At 42.2% G+C, this 21274-nt stretch overlaps 1 protein-coding gene across 3 annotated transcripts in view; it reads left to right on the forward strand.

Moving 5' to 3' along the window:
* The window catches only part of LOC139242055 (BTB/POZ domain-containing protein KCTD8-like), a 445346-nt gene that overhangs the window by 396849 nt on the left and 27223 nt on the right, over positions 1 to 21274 (forward strand). The window contains exon 5 of one of the 3 annotated variants that reach the window (XM_070870217.1): positions 13320 to 13330. The exons of the other annotated variants lie outside the window; for them this stretch is intronic. Coding sequence (XP_070726318.1) covers positions 13320 to 13330 — 11 coding nt within the window. The remainder of the gene's footprint in view (positions 1 to 13319; positions 13331 to 21274) is intronic. 3 annotated transcript variants of the gene reach the window in all.

A 21274-nucleotide genomic window follows, 5' to 3' on the forward strand; every position in this document is an offset into this window, starting at 1 on the left:
CGGCCCAACCATCTTCAACTGCTTCATCAATTACCTTTCCTTCATTATAAGGTCAGAAGTGACGATGTTTGCTGATGATTCCACAGTGTTCAGTTCCATTCGTAATACCACTGATAATGAAGATGTCTGTGCCCACATGCTTGGCCACGGATATATGGTAAGTAACATTTGCGCCACACAAATGCCAGGAAATGACCAAGTCCAACAAGGCCTAATAACCTCCCCTTGACATTCATTGGCATTACCATTGCTGAATCCTTCACCATCAACTTTTTCCAGAATCACAACTGGACCAGGCACATAAGTGTTATGGCTACTAGAGCCTGACTCCCCAAAGCCTCTCCATTACCTACAGGGCACAAGTCAGGAGTGTGATAGAATACTCTCCACTTGCCCGGATTGGTGCAGCTTGCAACAACACTGAAATTACTCAACAGTGTCCAGGACAAAGTAATCCACTTGATCGCACTTAGGAACCTAGGAACATTAGGAACATGAGTAGGCCATTCAACTCCTCAAACCTGTTCTGCCATTCAATTAGATAATCGCCGATCTGCACCTCAATTCCACTTTCCTGCCTTTGCTCCATATCCTTTGATACCCTAACCTTATAAAAATCTATCTATCTCGGCTCATGAAAGCTCCAATTGTCCCAGCATCCAGTCTTTTGTGGGGAGAGTTTTCTATATTTCTACCATCCTTTTTATATGAAAAAGTGCTTCTTAATTTTACTCCTGAATGGCCTAGCTCCATCCCCTAGCCTAAATATCCACCCCCTCTTCCACTGTCATACTATGACTGTAATGTTTACTATCTACAAAATCCACAGTAACAACTCATGAAGGATTCTTCAGCAGCACCTCTGAAACCTGTGATCTCTGCTTCCTAGAAGGACAATGGCTGAAGGTGCATAGGGATGCCATTACCTCCAAGTTTCCCTCCAAGTCACGCCCATTCTGACTTGGACATATATCGCCATTCCTTCATCATCGTTGGGTCAAAATTCTGGTCCCCCCACCTTACAGCATTCCCCCTCATCTGCTAAACCCACTCCTCCTGATTTGACAGTTATTCCCAGTGTCCATTTGTGAAGCACCTGTGGACATTTTCTTTTCTAAATGCACTATACAAATTCAAGATGTTTTTTGATAGTTCTATTTATATATTTCCTTGAAGATCAAACAATTTCTTCAACACACAGACTGCAGTGATTCAAGAAAGAGGGGCCATCACCACCCCACCTTCACAGTGCTACTAGTGATGGGCAATTAATACTAGCCCTGGCATCAATGCCCACATACCACAAATAAAATTTTTTTAATCATCAGCAAACACAATTCCTTGCAATTTGTGCTGGTTTTGCTCTTCTTTCTTTGTGTTCCCATTTAAAATGTGAGCAAAGGATGATCCATGGCTTTTATATAGTGTATGGGAGAATTTTTGTAATGTTTACTGTAATTATTTTATGCAGTGTTTCCAGGGAACCTAATAGACTGTATGGCTGAAACAACACATAAAATACGCTTTGTCCTTTGAAGAATCTGTAATCACTGAGGAAACTGTATTGAGCCTCAGAAATTAACTTTCTAAACCATTTATGGATCAAGTTGGCTGAGGGCAAAATGGCATTAGAAACTGTTTGATTGGATGAGTAAGGACCCAACAGGAACTTCCAGGGAGAGCCTAATTTTAATAAATATGATGAGCTGCTGTCCCATATTGGGCCTTGTACTAAGAGCACACCTGAGTTGGCAAGGAATCCAATGTATGTGATACCCATCCATTGAGTTTATGACATTATTACAGTTTTCAAAAGAAGCACACCATCTTAAGCTGTATAAAATATAAAATATACATTTCTTGTTGAATTTAAGCTCCATTTTTATTAAAATTACTGTGACAATTTTTCAGGTTTTGTAAGAAAGAAAGACTTGGATTTATACAGTGTTTTTCAGACCACCGAACGTCTCAAAGCGCTTTACAGCCAATGCAGTACTTTTGGGTATAGTCACTGTTGTAATGTAAGAGATGTAATGTACTACACTGTTTTAATGTTACCAATCACTCCTATCACTATTTCAATAAACTCTCTAAACCCATCTTTCACCCTCTGTAAACTTGAGCTCATCCAAAAATTGGCTGCCTGTGACCTAACACACCAGGTCCCGTTCACCCATCACCCCTGTGCTTGCTGGCCTACATTGGCTCCCGGTCCAGCAATGCCGTAAATTTAAAATTCTCATCCTTGTGTTCAAATTCCTCCGTGTCTCACCCTTCCTATCTCTGTAACCTCCCCCAGCCCTATAATCCTCCGAGATAACTGCGTTCCTCCAATTCTGTTTACTTGTATATCATTGATTTTTAGCGTTGCACTATTAGCAGTTGAGCCTTCAGCCTCCTGGGCCCTAAGCTTTGGAGTTACCCTCCCTAGACCTTTCTGCCTCTCCACCTCTCTCAAGATTCTCCTTAACACCTACCTCTTTGACCAAGCTTTTGGTCACCTATCCTAATATCGTGTTATGTGCCTGAGAGTCAAATTTTATCTGATAACGCTCCTGAGAAGCGCCTTAGGACGTTTTACTACATTAAAGGGGCTATATAAATGCAAGTTGTTGTCATTGTAAGCAGACTTCACATCCCCAATAATCTGATTGCACCTTTTACTGCCTAAAATCTATTGAAATGATAGTGATCCAGGATTGTAACATAGAACCTTTGCTGAGAGTATCAGCTGCTCTAATATCACGTGTGCTGCCACATGCATGCTCTCTTTACAGAAGACTGAAAAGCAGTCTACTGAGATGAGGCTTGACTGAAAACCAATAAATTAGTTTATTTTACATAAAATGTATGAATATTCAGAAAGCAATTTTCACAATGGGAATGGTTAATTTCCCGTGGTCCATGATAATAAAAAAAAAGATGCAATCTTACTGACCCCCCCTACACATAGGCCTACTTTCAGGAGCAACTATTCCAAAACTAGTTGATGCTGGCTTTCTTTTCGAGGCTGCAAGGACTCAGTTGCCCACTCTGTCTCTGAGAGAGTGTCAGACTTCTCTAACACCTGCCTTAAGTCTCTGAAGAGTTTGGCCTGACAAGCTGTCAATCATCAAGGGCTCTAGACTAAGCTTACTCTTAAAACGATAGACAAACAACTTGTCTTTCAATGTTTAATTAGCCTAGAATAACTAGCTATCACCACCGAAACAATCTTTGTTGATGTACTTACATCCTTGTCAATGACTGAGCATATCCAGTAAATGACCTGCTGAGGGCCTTCAAATGAAGACCCAATCGTTAAAATGATCTCTTCACCAATCATGTCAAATTGGTCTTCTCTATCTACTAACCTGGTCAATTATCATCCAAAACAACATGCTAGATGATGATGCCCTTTGAAACAGTAGTGTTAATCATCAGTTATTACCTTTGTCTTGTTATGAGACACTGCTTCAATTCCTATAAGAATTATAAATTAACTAAAGATTTCAGAGATATCTAAAGTGGGGCACTACTATGGAGAGTTGTAATTAACTCTGAAATATGTGAATCCTTGTTTTAGCAAATTCCGCACACCCCCAAGCCCCCCCTCCCCACCCCCGCCGTCCAAGATCCTCTTGGAATTCTGCTTATATGCAGCCTTTTTGTCTGTTTCTTATGGCTGTAACAATGAATAATGCAGGGGGGAGGAAGAAGAATGGAAGAGCTACTGTGGTAGGAGATTCAATAGTCAGGGGAGCAGACAGGTGTTTCTGCGGCCGCAGACATAACTCCAGGATGGTACGTTGCCTCCCTGGTGCCAGGTCAAGGATGTCACTGAGCAGCTGCAGGGCATTCTGGGGGGAGAGGGTGAACAGCCAGAGGTCGTGATCCATATCGGTACCAACGACATAGGTAGAAAGAGGGATGAGGTCCTGCAGGCAGAGTTTAGGGAGCTAGGAGAGAGATTAAAAAGCAGGACCTCAAAGCTAGTAATCTCTGATTACTCCCGGTGCCACGAGCTAGTGATTACAGAAATAGGAGGATAGAGCAGATAAATGCGTGGCTGGAGAGATGGTGCAGGAGAGAGGACTTTAGATTCCTGAGGCATTGAGACCAGTTCTGGGAGAGGTGGGACCTGTACAAGCCGAACGGGTTGCACCGCAACAGGGCTGGGATCAATATCCTCGTTGTGGGGGGCAGGGTTGCTAGTGCTGTTGGGAAGATTTTAAATTAGCTTGGCAGGGGAGGGGAGCCTGAGCGTAGATTCAGAAGGGAGAATGGTAAAGCTGGAAATGGAAGGCAGTAAATTAGTAAGTGTGTTTGGAAGGCAGAGGACAAAAAGGCTCAAAAATAGACAACAAAGTGGTTTGGCAGTGCTTGACAGTATATACTTCAGTGCAAGGAGTCTAGTTATTGGGCCTGAAATGCAGGTTGGAGGCTTCCTTCGGACGAACGCCTCTGACCCGAGAATTTTTAATGAAAGTACCTGGTGGTCCCGGAGGCACCTAAGATTCCGGCAGGAAGCCTTCTCTTCCTGCGCTTCGGAGCGCGCCCCCGTCCTCCAGGTTCGCACGTAGGATGTTTCCAGTGGAGTGGACAAGGGAGAACCAGTTGATGTGGTGTATTTAGACTTTGAGAAGGCTTTCGACAAGGTCCCACACAAGAGATTAATGTGCAAAGTTAAAGCACATGGGATTGGGGGTAGTGTGCTGACGTGGATTGAGAACTGGTTGTCAGACAGGAAGCAAAGAGTAGGAGTAAATGGATACTTTTCAGAATGGCAGGCAGTGACTAGTGGAGTACCGCAAGGTTCTGTGCTGGGGCCCCAGCTGTTTACATTGTACATTAATGATTTAGACGAGGGGATTAAATGTAGTATCTCCAAATTTGCGGATGACACTAAGTTGGGTGGCAGTGTGAGCTGCGATGAGGATGCTATGAGGCTGCAGAGTGACTTGGATAGGTTAGGTGAGTGGGCAAATGCATGGCAGATGAAGTATAATGTGGATGAATGTGAGGTTATCCACTTTGGTGGTAAAAACAGAGAGACAGACTATTATCTGAATGGTGACAGATTAGGAAAAGGGGAGGTGCAACGAGACCTGGGTGTCATGGTACATCAGTCATTGAAGGTTGGCATGCAGGTACAGCAGGCGGTTAAGAAAGCAAATGGCATGTTGACCTTCATAGCGAGGGGATTTGAGTACAGGGGCAGGAAGGTGTTACTACAGTTGTATAGGGCCTCGGTGAGACCACACCTGGAGGATCGTGTACAGTTGTTGTCTCCTAACTTGAGGAAGGACATTCTTGCTATTGAGAGAGTGCAGCGAATGTTCACCAGACTGATTCCCGTGATGGGGGGACTGACATATCAAGAAAGACTGGATCAACTGGGCTTGTATTCACTGGAGTTCAGAAGAATGAGAGGGGATCTCATAGAAACGTTTACAATTCTGATGGGTTTAGACAGGTTAGATGCAGGAAGAATGTTCCCAATGTTGGGGAAGTCCAGAACCAGGGGTCACAGTCGAAGGATAAGGGGTAAGCCATTTAGGACCGAGATGAGGAGAAACTTCTTCACCCAGAGAGTGATGAACCTGTGAAATTCTCTACCACAGAAAGTTGTTGAGGCCAATTCACTAAATATATAAAAAAAGGAGTTAGATGTAGTCCTTACTACTAGGGGGATCAAGGGGTATGGTGAGAAAGTGGGAATGGGGTACTGAAGTTGCATGATTAGCCATGAATTCATTGAATGGCGATGCAGGCTCGAAGGGCCGAATGGCCTACTCCTGCACCTATTTTCTATGTTTCTATGCTTCTATGAGTCACATGTGACTGGACAACGAATCACGGTACAGTATTCTCATTGATAGCGATGAGAACTCCGTATCTCTGAGTACTTATTGTTATCAATGAGAAAATACACATTGAACACAACATAAAACATTAAAACACACCTCATTTATTTAAAATTAAAGTTAATTAAATGTTTTCGAAAAAAATATATATTTTTTGAATTTTTTTTAAAGTGTTTTAAAATAAACTTACCCTAGTGGACAGGGTTTGTAACATAAAAATGTATATTTAAATTTTATTTTTATATTTTTTAAAACTCTTATGCTGGTAAAAGTAAGCTATGCGTCTGCTTTTACCAGGCGCAAGAGTTTGAAGGACATTCGCTGGGCAAGAGTTGGGCAAATAGCCCAATCTCGCCCGTGCGAATGTCCTGGCTGCGGGGATGTGGAGGCCATAACTTGACAGATCAGAAAAGCTGTTTTTTGGCACATGCGCATTGTGTGCCCAAACTGGCTTTTGCGGGGCTGCGCCGGGTTCTCGTCGGGACCCAGTGAGGCCGGAGCTTTAGCAACAATAACTCAGATGAACTGAGGGCACAATTAGGCACATTGAAGTATGATATCATGGCTATTACTGAAATAAGGCCAAAAGGGCAGGAATGGCAGCTCAACAATCCTGATTACAGGGTTTCAAACGAAAAAGAGAGGGGGATAAAAAAGGTTGCAATGTTGCTAAAAGAAACAGCTGTGAGGAGGGATGATATATTAGAAGGATCATCAAATGAAGTCATATGGGTTGAGCTGAATAACAAAAAAGGGGCAATCACACTGCAGCAGAACTAAGACCTCCGATTTCTACCCGGCTCCAACCTTGCCTCAGCACATCCATTGCTGAAACCCTCATCCTTGCCTTTGTTACCTCTAGACTACTCTACTCCAATGCACTCCTGGCTGGCCTCTCAAATTCTACTCTAAGTAAACTCGCACCAAGTCCTGCTCATCCATCACCCCTGTGTTCACTGACCTAAATTGGCTCCCGGTTAAGCAATGCCTCGATTTCAAAATTCTCATCCTTGTTTTCAACTCCCTCCATGGCTTCACCCCTCCCTATCTCTGTAATCTCCTCCAGCCCCACAAACCCCCAAGATATCTGCGCTCCTCTAATTCTGCCCTCTCGAGCATCCCTCATTACAATTGCTTAACCATTGGTGGTTGTGCCTTCTGTTGCCTAGGCCCCAAGCTGTGGAATTCCCTGCCTAAACCTCTTTGCCTCTCTACTTCTTTTTCCTCCTTTAAGATGCTCCTTAAAACCTACCTCTTTGACCAAGCTTTTGGTCACCTGCCCTAATTCCTCCTTATGTGGCTTGGTGTCAATTTTTTTTTGTCTCCTAATACTCCTGTGAAGTGCCTTAAGATGTTTTACTATGTTATCTCATCAAAACATATAAGATTATGAGGGGGCTTGACAAGGTGGATGCAGAGGGGATGTTTCCACTGATGGGGGAGACCAGAATTAGAGGGCAAGATCTTAAAATAAGGGGCCGCCCATTTAAAACAGAAATGAGGAGAAATTTCTTCTCTCAGAAGGTTGTAAATCTGTGGAATTTGCTGCCTCAGAGAGCTGTGGAAGCCGGAACATTGAATAAATTTAAGACAGAAATAGACAGTTTCTTAAAGGATAAGGGGATAAAGGGTTATGGGGAGCGAGCAGGGAAGTGGAGCGGAGTCCATGATCAGATCAACCATGATCTTCTTGAATGGCGGAGCAGACTCGAGGGGCCGTTTGGCCTACTCCTGTTCCTATTTCTTATGTTCTTATGTTCTTAAAGGCACTATAGAATGATTCATTCTCTGGTTGGCAATCAGTAACCAGTGGGGTGCCTCAGGGATCAGGGCTGGGACCCCAACTATTTACAATCTAAATTAACGATTTGGAAGAAGGGACTGAGTGTAACGTAGCCAAGTTTGCTGACGATACAAAGATGGGAGGAAAAGCAATGTGTGAGGAGGACACAAACAATCTGAAAATGGTCATAGACAGGCTAAGTGAGTGGGCAAAAATTTAGCAGATGGAGTATAATGTTGGAAAATATGAGGTCATGCAATTTGGCAGAAAAAATCAAAGAGAAAGTTATTACTAAAATGGAGAAAGATTGCAAAGTGCTACAATACAACGGGACCTGGGGGTACTTGTACATGGAACACAAAAGTTTAGTATGCAAGTACAGCAAGTGATCAGGAAGGCCAATGGAATCTTGGCCTTTACTGCTAAGGGGATGAAGTATAAAAGCAGGGAAGTCTTGCTACAGCTATACAGGGTATTGGTGAGGCCACACCTGGAATACTGCGCACAGTTTTGATTTCCATATTTACAAAAGAATATACTTGCTTTGGAGGCAGTTCAGAGAAAGTTCACTAAGTTGATTCCGGAGATGAGGGGGTTGACTTATGAGGAAAGGTTGAGTAGGTTGGACCTCTACACATTGGAATTCAGAAGAATGAGAGGTGATCTTATCGAAACGTGTAAGATTATGAGCGGCTTGACGAGGTGAATGCAGAGAGGATGTTTCCACTGATGGGGGAGACCAGAAGTAGAGTGCATGATCTTAGAATAAGGAGCCGCCCATTTAAAACTGAGATGAGGAGAAATTGCTTCTCTCAGAGGGTTGTAAATTTGTGGAATTCACTGCATCAGAGAGCAGTGGAAGCTGGGACATTGAATAAAGTTAAGACAGATATAGACAGTTTCTTAAATAATAAGGGGATAAGGGGTTATGGGGAGCGGGCAGGGAATTGGAGCTGAGTCCATGATCAGATCAGCCATGATCTTATTGAATGGTGGAGCAGGCTCGAGGGGCCGTATTGCCGACTCCTGCTCCAATTTCTTATGTTCTTATTATATAAGTACAAGTTGTTGTTGTTGCTGGGAGCATATATAGACCCCAAATAATCAGAGGGAGATAGAAGAGCAAACATGTACGCAAATTTCTGAGAAGTGCAAAAACAATATGGTAGTAATAATGGGGGATTTCAATTACCCTAATGTTAACTGGAATAGAATCAGTGTAAAAGGTATAGAGGGCACAGAATTCTTAAAATGCATTCAGGAGAACTTTTTTAGCCAGTACATAGCAAGCCCAACAAGAGAGGGGGTAGTTCTGGACTTGGTTTTAGTGAATGAAGCAGGGTAGGTGGAAGGGGAATCAGTGGGAGAGCATTTTGGTGCTAGTGAGCTTAATTCAGTTAGATTTAGTATAGTTATGTGTGATATATTCACAGAGCACAGCACACACAGCTCCTAACATGGCAGGCAGCTCTCTCGGAAGTCTCCAGAAATCTGCATGGGCTGTTTATTATTAACCCTGCACTTGCAGTACACAATACGTCCATATCCACAGTGTGGAGCTACAAACATTACAAGCTGACAGACATTACACTTCTCCCTCCTTAATGAAGAAGCCATCATAATAAACATCAAACATAACTTTCATGTTTATACATAACACAGGATATACATTTATTTTTTTTCCATAATTACAAATTTAACTTTACCACTTGTTTTCTGTTTCGAAGAGGATACCTTCGTTCTTGAACAGAACCTTCCAAACATGGTGTCGAATCTAAACTCATTCGAGGCTTATCCTGAGGAATGTTTTCCTCCACGGAATTTCCTTGATTTTCATTTGAACTCACTCTAACTTCAGGCTCTTTGTTTTCCTGACTTGGACTCAGACTTTCATTCTGATTCTCTCCTTCATTTCTTTCCAGTACATTGGATTTAGAATTTGCTACTGGTGTATCAAAACTATCTGGTGAGTCAGAAATAATTGAATCATTCCCACCTTCAACTCCTTCCATGTCTGTAGGTAAAATATGATCAATATGAACAAACCTTATCTGTCCATTATCAAACATCTTTACCAAATATGTGCGAGGGCCACATATCTTCACCACTCTTCCTGGTAACCACTTTAAATATTTATGCTGATGGTTCTTCACTCTCACCTTCTGGTTTAATTTCACACCTTTCTCTTTTACTCTACCTTCATCATGATTCTCTTTCTGTCTTAATTGTGTCTCTTCTATGGACTGTGCCAAATTTGGCTTTAACAACGAGAATCTGGTTCGTGGCTGTCGTTTAAGAAACAACTCTGCTGGTGTTCTACCAGTAGTTGTATGAGGAGTATTTTGATATGTAATCAAAAAATTAGCCAATTTATGATCCATTGACAATTGTCGTTTCCTTGGATTTGGATCTAACATTTGTTTTATGAGGGCATGTTTTACAATTTGTACAGTGCGCTCTGCTGCACCATTCGAAGCAGAATGGTATGGTGGAACCTTGGTATGTTTCACACCATTTTTGCTCGTGAATTGTGCAAATTCTTCTGAACGAAATTGTGGTCCATTATCCAAAACAATTTTTTCAGGGAGGCCAAATTAAGAAAATAATTTTCGTAAAATGTCCATTGTTTTACTTGTTGTCATTTTCCACATTGGAAACACCTCAACCCACTTTGAATGGCTATCAATCACAACGAACAATTGTTGGCCTTCTAACTCAGCAAAATCAATATGTAGCCTTTGCCACACCCTGGGAGGCCATTTCCATGGCTGTAATGGTACTGGTGGTGGTTGCTTGCTTACCGATTGACATGTTGTACACTGACTCACGATGTACTCTATATCTTTATCAAGACCTGGCCACCATAACTCTTCGTCAAGCACCTTCCCAGGTGCTGGTTATGGAGGTCTCCTAATAATTTGGACCTGAATTTATTTGGTATAACCATTCTTGCTCCCCACATGATACAATCTTTATCGACTGATAATTCATTCCTACGAATGAAGAATGGATGTGTATCTTTGTCTGTTACCTGGTTTGGTCATCCATTTGCAATATACTCATACACCTTTGACATCACTGGGTCACGTTTGCTTGCTCTACCAATCTCTTCAGCTGTGACTGGCAGTTCATCAATGTATGAAAAATAAAACACTTCTTCCCTATCCAGTGTAACTTATGATGGGGAAGGCAATCGAGACATTGCATCAGCATTACTGTGATCAGTTGATCGTTTGTATTCAATATCATATGTATATGCTGACAAAATCAAAGCCCATCTCTGCATTCAGGCTGCAGCTAATGTTGGAACTGGGGATTTTGGATGAAGGATTGCTGTTAGGGGCTTATGGTCCGTAACGATGGTAAACTTACGATCACACAAGTATTTGTGAAACTTTTTGACCCGAAAAATTAATGCCAAAGCTTCCCTCTCAATTTGCACATAATTACTCTCACTGGCACTGAGAGTGCGTGAAGCAAAAGCAATTGGTCTCTCCTCCCCACTACTTAATACATGAGAGATTACTGCCCCAATTCCATACGGAGAGGCATCACATGCTAGCTTAATCTCCTTAGATATGTCATAGTGAACTAACATGGTGCTCTCTACGAATTTGCTTTTACGCTCCTTTGAATGCTGTATCGCATTTTTTTGACCACTTTCAATGGACCTGATTTTTCAAAAGTTCATTCAGTGGATGTAATACTGCAACCAAATTTGGTAGGAACGTCCCATAATAGTTCAAAAGACCCAAGAATGAACGAAGTTCAGTGACATTCCTGGGAGTGGGTGCCTTTCGAATTGCATCCAATTTTTCCATGGTCGGATGTAAACCATATTTGTCTACTCTGTACCCTAAGTACTCCACTGAGTTTTTACATAACTCACACTTACGAGCAGACACTCGTACTCTGTGCTTCTCTAGCCGTTTGAGGATTTCATTCAATATGTTATTATGAATTTGCTTATTTGGTGCTGAAATTAGTAAGTCATCCAAATAACATATTACCCCTTCAATACCTTGCAAAATCTGGTTCATCACCTCTTGGAATACGGCAGGGGCGGAAGACACACCAAACGGTAGCCTATTAAATTGATATAGGCCTTGATGAGTAACATTACCCTCTAGAACCTGGATTACGGTTACTTTATAATCACCACACAATCTTACCTTACCATTGGACTTAGGTACAACAACAATGGGTGTAGCCCAATTACATCGATCTATCTTACAAATAATGTTCTCAGTCTCTAGTCTTTTGAGTTCTTGCTCAACTTTCTCCTTGAGTGCATATGGTACGGAACGTGACTTGTAGTAAACCGATCTAGCGTCCTTCTGTACCCTGACACTCGCCTCAAAGCCTTGGATCGGACTGCCCGATTTGCAGAACACCTTCGCATGGTGCTTGATAACCTCATCCGTTGATGAAAATCTCGCTTCCACACAGAAAATCTTGCTCCAATCCAGCTTCAGTGAGCTCAACCAATTTCTTCCTGGTAAGGCCAGCTTGTCTCCTTTCACTATTATTCAAGGCAAGTTCTGAAATTGATCTTTATATTTCACTGTACGGTGATACGACCTACCACAGGAATTTTCTCTCCCGAGTAGTCTTGCAGCTCTATCTTGGATTTCTCCAGTTGAAAATCTTGCAATTTGTCGTGGTACAGTGACTCCGGTACTACACTCACGCATGCACCCGTGTCAATTTCCATTGGTATCTTGAATCCTGCAACATCTATGTGGATCTTGATGCTTTCCGAATCGTTGTCCGTTAACCTCGTGCTTCTGATGACGTGTAACTCTAACATCTCCTCATCCTGTTGTTGTTCTTCCATGCTATGTAGTCTCTTGTGATTTCTACTCATAGCATTGAATGCTGGTCTCATAGCTTTGAAAGCTGATTCACCCTTCAGTCGGCATGCCTTCGCAAGATGCCCAGTCTTTCTGCAGAAGAAACACTCTTCCTTCACGTATGGACAACTTTAAGCAAATGTGTTGTCCCAGGCACAACTTCAATGCTCTGTTAGAATTTCCAGTTTCTGAGACTTTCGGACATGCCCGTCTTTTACTTTGAACCTGCAGGTGATTTACCTCAGTTGACTGACGACCGTAATTATTATTTAATTCTCGGGAATATTGTTCGGCCATGCCCATTGACCTAGATGTCTGACAAGCAATCTCAAAAGTCAAGTCATCCGTCGTCAATAACTTTCTTCTGATCGCATTATTTTTCACCCCACAAACAAAACGATCCCGTAATGATCGGTTTTGAAAGTTTCCAAAATTACAGTGCATCGAAAGCTTTTTGTAATGCAACGATGTAGTCACTGATATATTCATCAGCCTTTTGATTCCGAATCCCGAAACGATAGCTTTCAGCAATTTCTAATGGTTTGGGAGTATAGTGCTGCTCCAGCTTCGTCAAAATCTCTTTATGCGTTGTGTCCTTTGGCTCGTCATGCACAAGCAGATTTACAAGGGTTTTGTACAATGCTGGACCTGCCTCCGATAAGAAGATCGCTTTCTTACATTCCAACACACCCGGTTCTGGACTGCATTGTCTGGAACTTCGATTATGTTATTTGGAGTGAAATACATTTCTAGCCGATCTACATATGCTTTAAAACATTCCCGGTCATGTCTATATTCCCCCAAATGTCCGATTACACCTGCCATTTTAATCTCTAGCTGTTCACACCGTCTGCTGTATTTTACCTTGGATTTTTGTAGCTTTTCCCAAAGACAGAAACTTCCAAAGTTTCTCTGTCAGCTGGCTGAATCCTTCACCAACAAAATTTAAGCTTTAAATCATCTGAAACATCCCATCCTCGTCGCCAAATGTGATATCTTCACAGGGCACAGCACACACAGCTCCTAAATTGGCAGGCAGCTCTCTCGGAAGCCTCTGGAAATCTGCCTGGTTCTGTTTATTATTAACCTTGCCCTTGCAATACACAATACGTCCACATCCACAATGTGGAGCTACAAACCTTACAAGCTTACAGACATTACATTATGGAAAAGGATAAAGATAGACCTGAAGTCAAAGTTCTTAATTGGGGAAAGGCCAATTTTACTATGCTGAGATGTGATTTAGCAAACGTGGGCTGGAAACAGCTACTTGAAGGTACATCTGTGTCAGAGCAATAGGAGGCATTCAAGGAGGAGACAGTGAAGGTTCAGAGCAAATATGTTCCCACAAAGAAAAAGGGTGAGACTCCAAAATCTAGAGCCACCTGGATGTCAAGGGGCATACAGGGTAGGATAAGATGAAAAAGGGAAGCTTATGTCAGATACCGAGAGGTAAATAATGCAGAAAGCCTATCGAAATATAGAAAATAGGAGCAGTAGTAGGCCATTCGGCCCTTCGAGTCTGCACCGCCATTCAATATGATCATGGCTGATACTCATCTCAACACCATATTCCCGCTTTCTCCCCATACCCCTTGATGCCTTTTGTGTCTAGAAATCTATTTACCTCCTTCTTAAATATATTCAGTGACTTGGCCTCCACAGCCTTCTGTGATCGAGAATTCCATCCTCTGAGTGAAGAAATTTCTCCTCATCTCAGTCCCAAATTTCCTACCCCATATCCTGAGACTGTGGCCCCTTGTTCTAGACTTCCCAGCCAGGGGAAAGTATCTAGATGAGTATAGAAAGTGCAGGGGTGAAATTAAAAAGGAAATTAGAAAAGCAAAGAGTGGACATGAAAAAATATTGGCAAATAAAATCAAGGAAAACCCAAAGATGTTTTATAAATACATAAAGAGAAAAAGGATAACTAAGGAAAGAGTAGGGCTTTTTGGAGACCAAAAAGGTAACTTATGTGCATTGATGGAAGCCTTGGGCATTGTTCTTAATAATTACTTTGCGTTTGTCTTCACAGAAGAGAGAGAGAGACGATGCAGACATTGTATTTAAGGAGGAGTAGTGTAAAATATTAGATGAGATAAACATAGTGGAAAAGGAAATAATATGGGGCTTAGCATCTTTGAATGTAGATAAGTCGCCAGGCCTAGACGAAATGTATTCCAGACTGTAAAGAGAACCAAGGGAGGAAATAACAGAGGCTCTAACCATCATTTTCCAATCCTCTCTGGTTACAGGGTGATGCAGTCTACATAGATTTTAGCAAGGCTTTTGACAAGATCCTACATGGCAGATTGGACAGAAAACTAAAAGCCCATGGGAACCAAAGGAAAGTGGCAAGTTGTATCCAAAATTGACTCGGAGGCAGGAAGCAAAGGGTAATGGCCGATGGGTGCTTTTGTGACTGGAAGGCTGTTTCTAGTGGGGTTCCATAGGGCTCAGTACTAGATCCCTTGCTTTTTGTGGTATATAGCAATGATTTAGACTTCAATGTAGAAGGCATGATTAAAAAGTTTGTAGATGATACAAAAACTGGCCATGTGGTTGATAGTAATGAAGAAAGCTGTAGACTGCAGGAAAATATCAATGGACTGGTCAGATGGGCAGAAAAGTGGCAAATGGAATTCAATCTGAAGAAGTATGAGATAATGCATTTGGGGAGGGCTGACAAGGCAAGGGAATACACAATAAACGGTAGGAGACTGAGATATGTAGAGGAACAGAGGTACCTTGGCGTGCATGTTCACAGATCCCTGAAGGTAGCAGGACAGGTAGATATGGTGATTAAGAAGGCATACAGAATACTTTCCTTTATTAGCTGAGGCATAGAATATAAGAACAGGGAGTTATGCTTGATCTGTATGAAACAATAGTTCGGCCACAGTTAGACTACTGTGTACAGTTCTGGTCACCACATTACAGGAAAGATGTGATTGCACTAGAGAGGGTACAGAGGAGATTTACGAGAAGGTTGTCAGGACTGGAGAGTTTTAGCTATGAAGAAAGATTGGATAGGCTGGGTTGTTTTCTTTGGAACAAAGTAGGTTGAGGCGAGACTTAATCGAGGTGTATAAAATTATGAGGGGCCGAGATAGAGTGGATAGGAAGGACCTATTTCCCTTTGCAGTGTGATCAATAACCAGGGGGCATAGGTTTAAAGTAATTGGTAGAAGGGTTAGAGGGGAGTTGAGGAGAACTTTTTCAACCATAGGATGTTGGGGGTCAAGAATTAATTGCCTGAAAGGGTGGTAGAGTCAGAAACCATCGTCACATTAAAAACGTATTTGGATATGCACTTGAAATACCATTGCATTCAAAGCTATAGACCAAGAGCTGGAAAGTGGGATTAGGCTGGAAAGCTCTTTTTCGGCTGACAAAGACACAATGGGTCAAATGGCCTCCTTCTGTGCCTTAAATTTATTTTATTGCTATGATTCTATGACTCCCGTCAGCAACCCAGGCACAGCTGCATTGTTGGCATACAGCGAAAGTCATGCTGCCACGGAAATGTCATCGCCCAACAATTGGCATGCTCAAGCAATGCTTCCGCAGCCTGGAACGTTTGGCAAGAGCTTTGCAGTACACCTCTGAGTGGTATCCAGATTTGAGGTCATCTACTGCATTCTGCATAACTTTGCCATCATGAGGGACCAGCCCTTACCACCACCTGGGCAACAAGAAGTGCAAGAGGAGGAGTAGTATGAAGAGAAGGAGCTGCATCAACCACTAGTGCCCCTAGTTGTTAGACCTTTCATGTAGCAGCTCATTGAAGAGTGCTCCGCCCTAACCATCCTTCCTATCCCTAGTACACAAACAGTTCCACAGCTTATCTCACCACTGTCTTTAGTACCACCACCCTGTGCACTTTCTTTTGTCCAGCCTTATGAGTTTGCCTTCACTTCACCACAAATATAAACACCAACAACAAGTCCAGAGCAAAAAACAAATTTATCAAACAACTGAATCCCATCTGTGTCTATGGTTAACAGAAATAATTATGAATCATCTCTGTGCAAGCCCTTAGTTCCTGTTGTGTGTTCCCAGTGGCTATAGCTTGGAAGGTGGAAGGCTTCTAAGCTTCCATTGAGGACACTTCAGGTGGCCGTGTGGGGCGACCTCAAGCAGCTCTTGCTCTAGAAGCACAGCTGCAGACTGCAGAAACTCAGTGTTGGCTCAGGCAGTCTGGTGAGGTGACTGTGTGGTACTAACACGCACACTGGCAGATTGTGCGGCGAGGGTGCAAGTATGCTATCGTACTGTGTGAGATCAGCAGTTGTATCTCCCATGAAGCCAAGGTCACACTCCTGGGACTGGAACCTCCTGTCAACATTGTCCCCCTAAGCCAAGATGGCAGCTATCTGAGCTTCCATGGCAGCTGTCAGCAGAGGCTCCATCATGGTGCCAGCCACTGTCATGCTGATAGAGCTGATCAGTCGCTGCATGTTGGACAGAATTGTCTCCGTGCTCTATGCGAAGCTTTGACCATAAGTTGGAGGTGGATTCTTCCATGCACTGAACCATTGTACGCATGCTTGCTTAGAGACACAGTGGCTCAGTGCAGGGAGGCATCCAATGCATAGCATTTTCTGGTATATGCCCATCAGCCTTCTTTGGTAGGCTGGTGTGATATACTCACAGAACACAGCACACACAGCTTCCTAACATGGCAGGCAGCTCTCTCGGAAGTCTCGGAAAATCTGCTTGGGCTGTTTATTATTAACCCTGCACTTGCAGTACACAATACGTCCACATCCACAGTGTGGAGCTACAAACATTACAAGCTGACAGACATTACACTTCTCCCTCCTTAATGAAGAAGCCATCATAATAAACATCAAACATAACTTTCATGTTTATACATAACACAGGATATACATTTATTTTTTTTCCATAATTACAAATTTAACTTTACCACTTGTTTTCTGTTTCGAAGAGGATACCTTCGTTCTTGAACAGAACCTTCCAAACATAGTGTCGAATCTAAACTCATTCGAGGCTCATCCTGAGGAATGTTTTCCTCCACGGAATTTCCTTGATTTTCATTTGAACTCACTCTAACTTCAGGCTCTTTGTTTTCCTGACTTGGACTCAGACTTTCATTCTGATTCTCTCCTTCATTTCTTTCCAGTACATTGGATTTAGAATTTGCTACTGGTGTATCAAAACTATCTGGTGAGTCAGAAATAATTGAATCATTCCCACCTTCAACTCCTTCCATGTCTGTAGGTAAAATATGATCAATATGAACAAACCTTATCTGTCCATTATCAAACATCTTTACCAAATATGTGCGAGGGCCACATATCTTCACCACTCTTCCTGGTAACCACTTTAAATATTTATGCTGATGGTTCTTCACTCTCACCTTCTGGTTTAATTTCACACCTTTCTCTTTTACTCTACCTTCATCATGATTCTCTTTCTGTCTTAATTGTGTCTCTTCTATGGACTGTGCCAAATTTGGCTTTAACAACGAGAATCTGGTTCGTGGCTGTCGTTTGAGAAACAACTCTGCTGGTGTTCTACCAGTAGTTGTATGAGGAGTATTTTGATATGTAATCAAAAAATTAGCCAATTTGTGATCCATTGACAATTGTCGTTTCCTTGGATTTGGATCTAACATTTGTTTTATGAGGGCATGTTTTACAATTTGTACAGTGCGCTCTGCTGCACCATTCGAAGCAGAATGGTATGGTGGAACCTTGGTATGTTTCACACCATTTTTGCTCGTGAATTGTGCAAATTCTTCTGAACGAAATTGTGGTCCATTATCCAAAACAATTTTTTCAGGGAGGCCAAATTAAGAAAATAATTTTCGTAAAATGTCCATTGTTTTACTTGTTGTCATTTTCCACATTGGAAACACCTCAACCCACTTTGAATGGCTATCAATCACAACGAACAATTGTTGGCCTTCTAACTCAGCAAAATCAATATGTAGCCTTTGCCACACCCTGGGAGGCCATTTCCATGGCTGTAATGGTACTGGTGGTGGTTGCTTGCTTACCGATTGACATGTTGTACACTGACTCACGATGTACTCTATATCTTTATCAAGACCTGGCCACCATAACTCTTCGTCAAGCACCTTCCCAGGTGCTGGTTATGGAGGTCTCCTAATAATTTGGACCTGAATTTATTTGGTATAACCATTCTTGCTCCCCACATGATACAATCTTTATCGACTGATAATTCATTCCTACGAATGAAGAATGGATGTGTATCTTTGTCTGTTACCTGGTTTGGTCATCCATTTGCAATATACTCATACACCTTTGACATCACTGGGTCACGTTTGCTTGCTCTACCAATCTCTTCAGCTGTGACTGGCAGTTCATCAATGTATGAAAAATAAAACACTTCTTCCCTATCCAGTGTAACTTATGATGGGGAAGGCAATCGAGACATTGCATCAGCATTACTGTGATCAGTTGATCGTTTGTATTCAATATCATATGTATATGCTGACAAAATCAAAGCCCATCTCTGCATTCAGGCTGCAGCTAATGTTGGAACTGGGGATTTTGGATGAAGGATTGCTGTTAGGGGCTTATGGTCCGTAACGATGGTAAACTTACGATCACACAAGTATTTGTGAAACTTTTTGACCCGAAAAATTAATGCCAAAGCTTCCCTCTCAATTTGCACATAATTACTCTCACTGGCACTGAGAGTGCGTGAAGCAAAAGCAATTGGTCTCTCCTCCCCACTACTTAATACATGAGAGATTACTGCCCCAATTCCATACGGAGAGGCATCACATGCTAGCTTAATCTCCTTAGATATGTCATAGTGAACTAACATGGTGCTCTCTACGAATTTGCTTTTACGCTCCTTTGAATGCTGTATCGCATTTTTTTGACCACTTTCAATGGACCTGATTTTTCAAAAGTTCATTCAGTGGATGTAATACTGCAACCAAATTTGGTAGGAACGTCCCATAATAGTTCAAAAGACCCAAGAATGAACGAAGTTCAGTGACATTCCTGGGAGTGGGTGCCTTTCGAATTGCATCCAATTTTTCCATGGTCGGATGTAAACCATATTTGTCTACTCTGTACCCTAAGTACTCCACTGAGTTTTTACATAACTCACACTTACGAGCAGACACTCGTACTCTGTGCTTCTCTAGCCGTTTGAGGATTTCATTCAATATGTTATTATGAATTTGCCTATTTGGTGCTGAAATTAGTAAGTCATCCAAATAACATATTACCCCTTCAATACCTTGCAAAATCTGGTTCATCACCTCTTGGAATACGGCAGGGGCGGAAGACACACCAAACGGTAGCCTATTAAATTGATATAGGCCTTGATGAGTAACATTACCCTCTAGAACCTGGATTACGGTTACTTTATAATCACCACACAATCTTACCTTACCATTGGACTTAGGTACAACAACAATGGGTGTAGCCCAATTACATCGATCTATCTTACAAATAATGTTCTCAGTCTCTAGTCTTTTGAGTTCTTGCTCAACTTTCTCCTTGAGTGCATATGGTACGGAACGTGACTTGTAGTAAACCGATCTAGCGTCCTTCTGTACCCTGACACTCGCCTCAAAGCCTTGGATCGGACTGCCCGATTTGCAGAACACCTTCGCATGGTGCTTGATAACCTCATCCGTTGATGAAAATCTCGCTTCCACACAGAAAATCTTGCTCCAATCCAGCTTCAGTGAGCTCAACCAATTTCTTCCTGGTAAGGCCAGCTTGTCTCCTTTCACTATTATTCAAGGCAAGTTCTGAAATTGATCTTTATATTTCACTGTACGGTGATACGACCTACCACAGGAATTTTCTCTCCCGAGTAGTCTTGCAGCTCTATCTTGGATTTCTCCAGTTGAAAATCTTGCAATTTGTCGTGGTACAGTGACTCCGGTACTACACTCACGCATGCACCCGTGTCAATTTCCATTGGTATCTTGAATCCTGCAACATCTATGTGGATCTTGATGCTTTCCGAATCGTTGTCCGTTAACCTCGTGCTTCTGATGACGTGTAACTCTAACATCTCCTCATCCTGTTGTTGTTCTTCCATGCTATGTAGTCTCTTGTGATTTCTACTCATAGCATTGAATGCTGGTCTCATAGCTTTGAAAGCTGATTCACCCTTCAGTCGGCATGCCTTCGCAAGATGCCCAGTCTTTCTGCAGAAGAAACACTCTTCCTTCACGTATGGACAACTTTGAGCAAATGTGTTGTCCCAGGCACAACTTCAATGCTCTGTTAGAATTTCCAGTTTCTGAGACTTTCGGACATGCCCGTCTTTTACTTTGAACCTGCAGGTGATTTACCTCAGTTGACTGACGACCGTAATTATTATTTAATTCTCGGGAATATTGTTCGGCCATGCCCATTGACCTAGATGTCTGACAAGCAATCTCAAAAGTCAAGTCATCCGTCGTCAATAACTTTCTTCTGATCGCATTATTTTTCACCCCACAAACAAAACGATCCCGTAATGATCGGTTTTGAAAGTTTCCAAAATTACAGTGCATCGAAAGCTTTTTGTAATGCAACGATGTAGTCACTGATATATTCATCAGCCTTTTGATTCCGAATCCCGAAACGATAGCTTTCAGCAATTTCTAATGGTTTGGGAGTATAGTGCTGCTCCAGCTTCGTCAAAATCTCTTTATGCGTTGTGTCCTTTGGCTCGTCATGCACAAGCAGATTTACAAGGGTTTTGTACAATGCTGGACCTGCCTCCGATAAGAAGATCGCTTTCTTACATTCCAACACACCCGGTTCTGGACTGCATTGTCTGGA

The sequence above is a fragment of the Pristiophorus japonicus genome, chromosome 2, assembly GCF_044704955.1.
Source record: "Pristiophorus japonicus isolate sPriJap1 chromosome 2, sPriJap1.hap1, whole genome shotgun sequence".
NCBI lineage: Eukaryota > Metazoa > Chordata > Chondrichthyes > Pristiophoridae > Pristiophorus > Pristiophorus japonicus.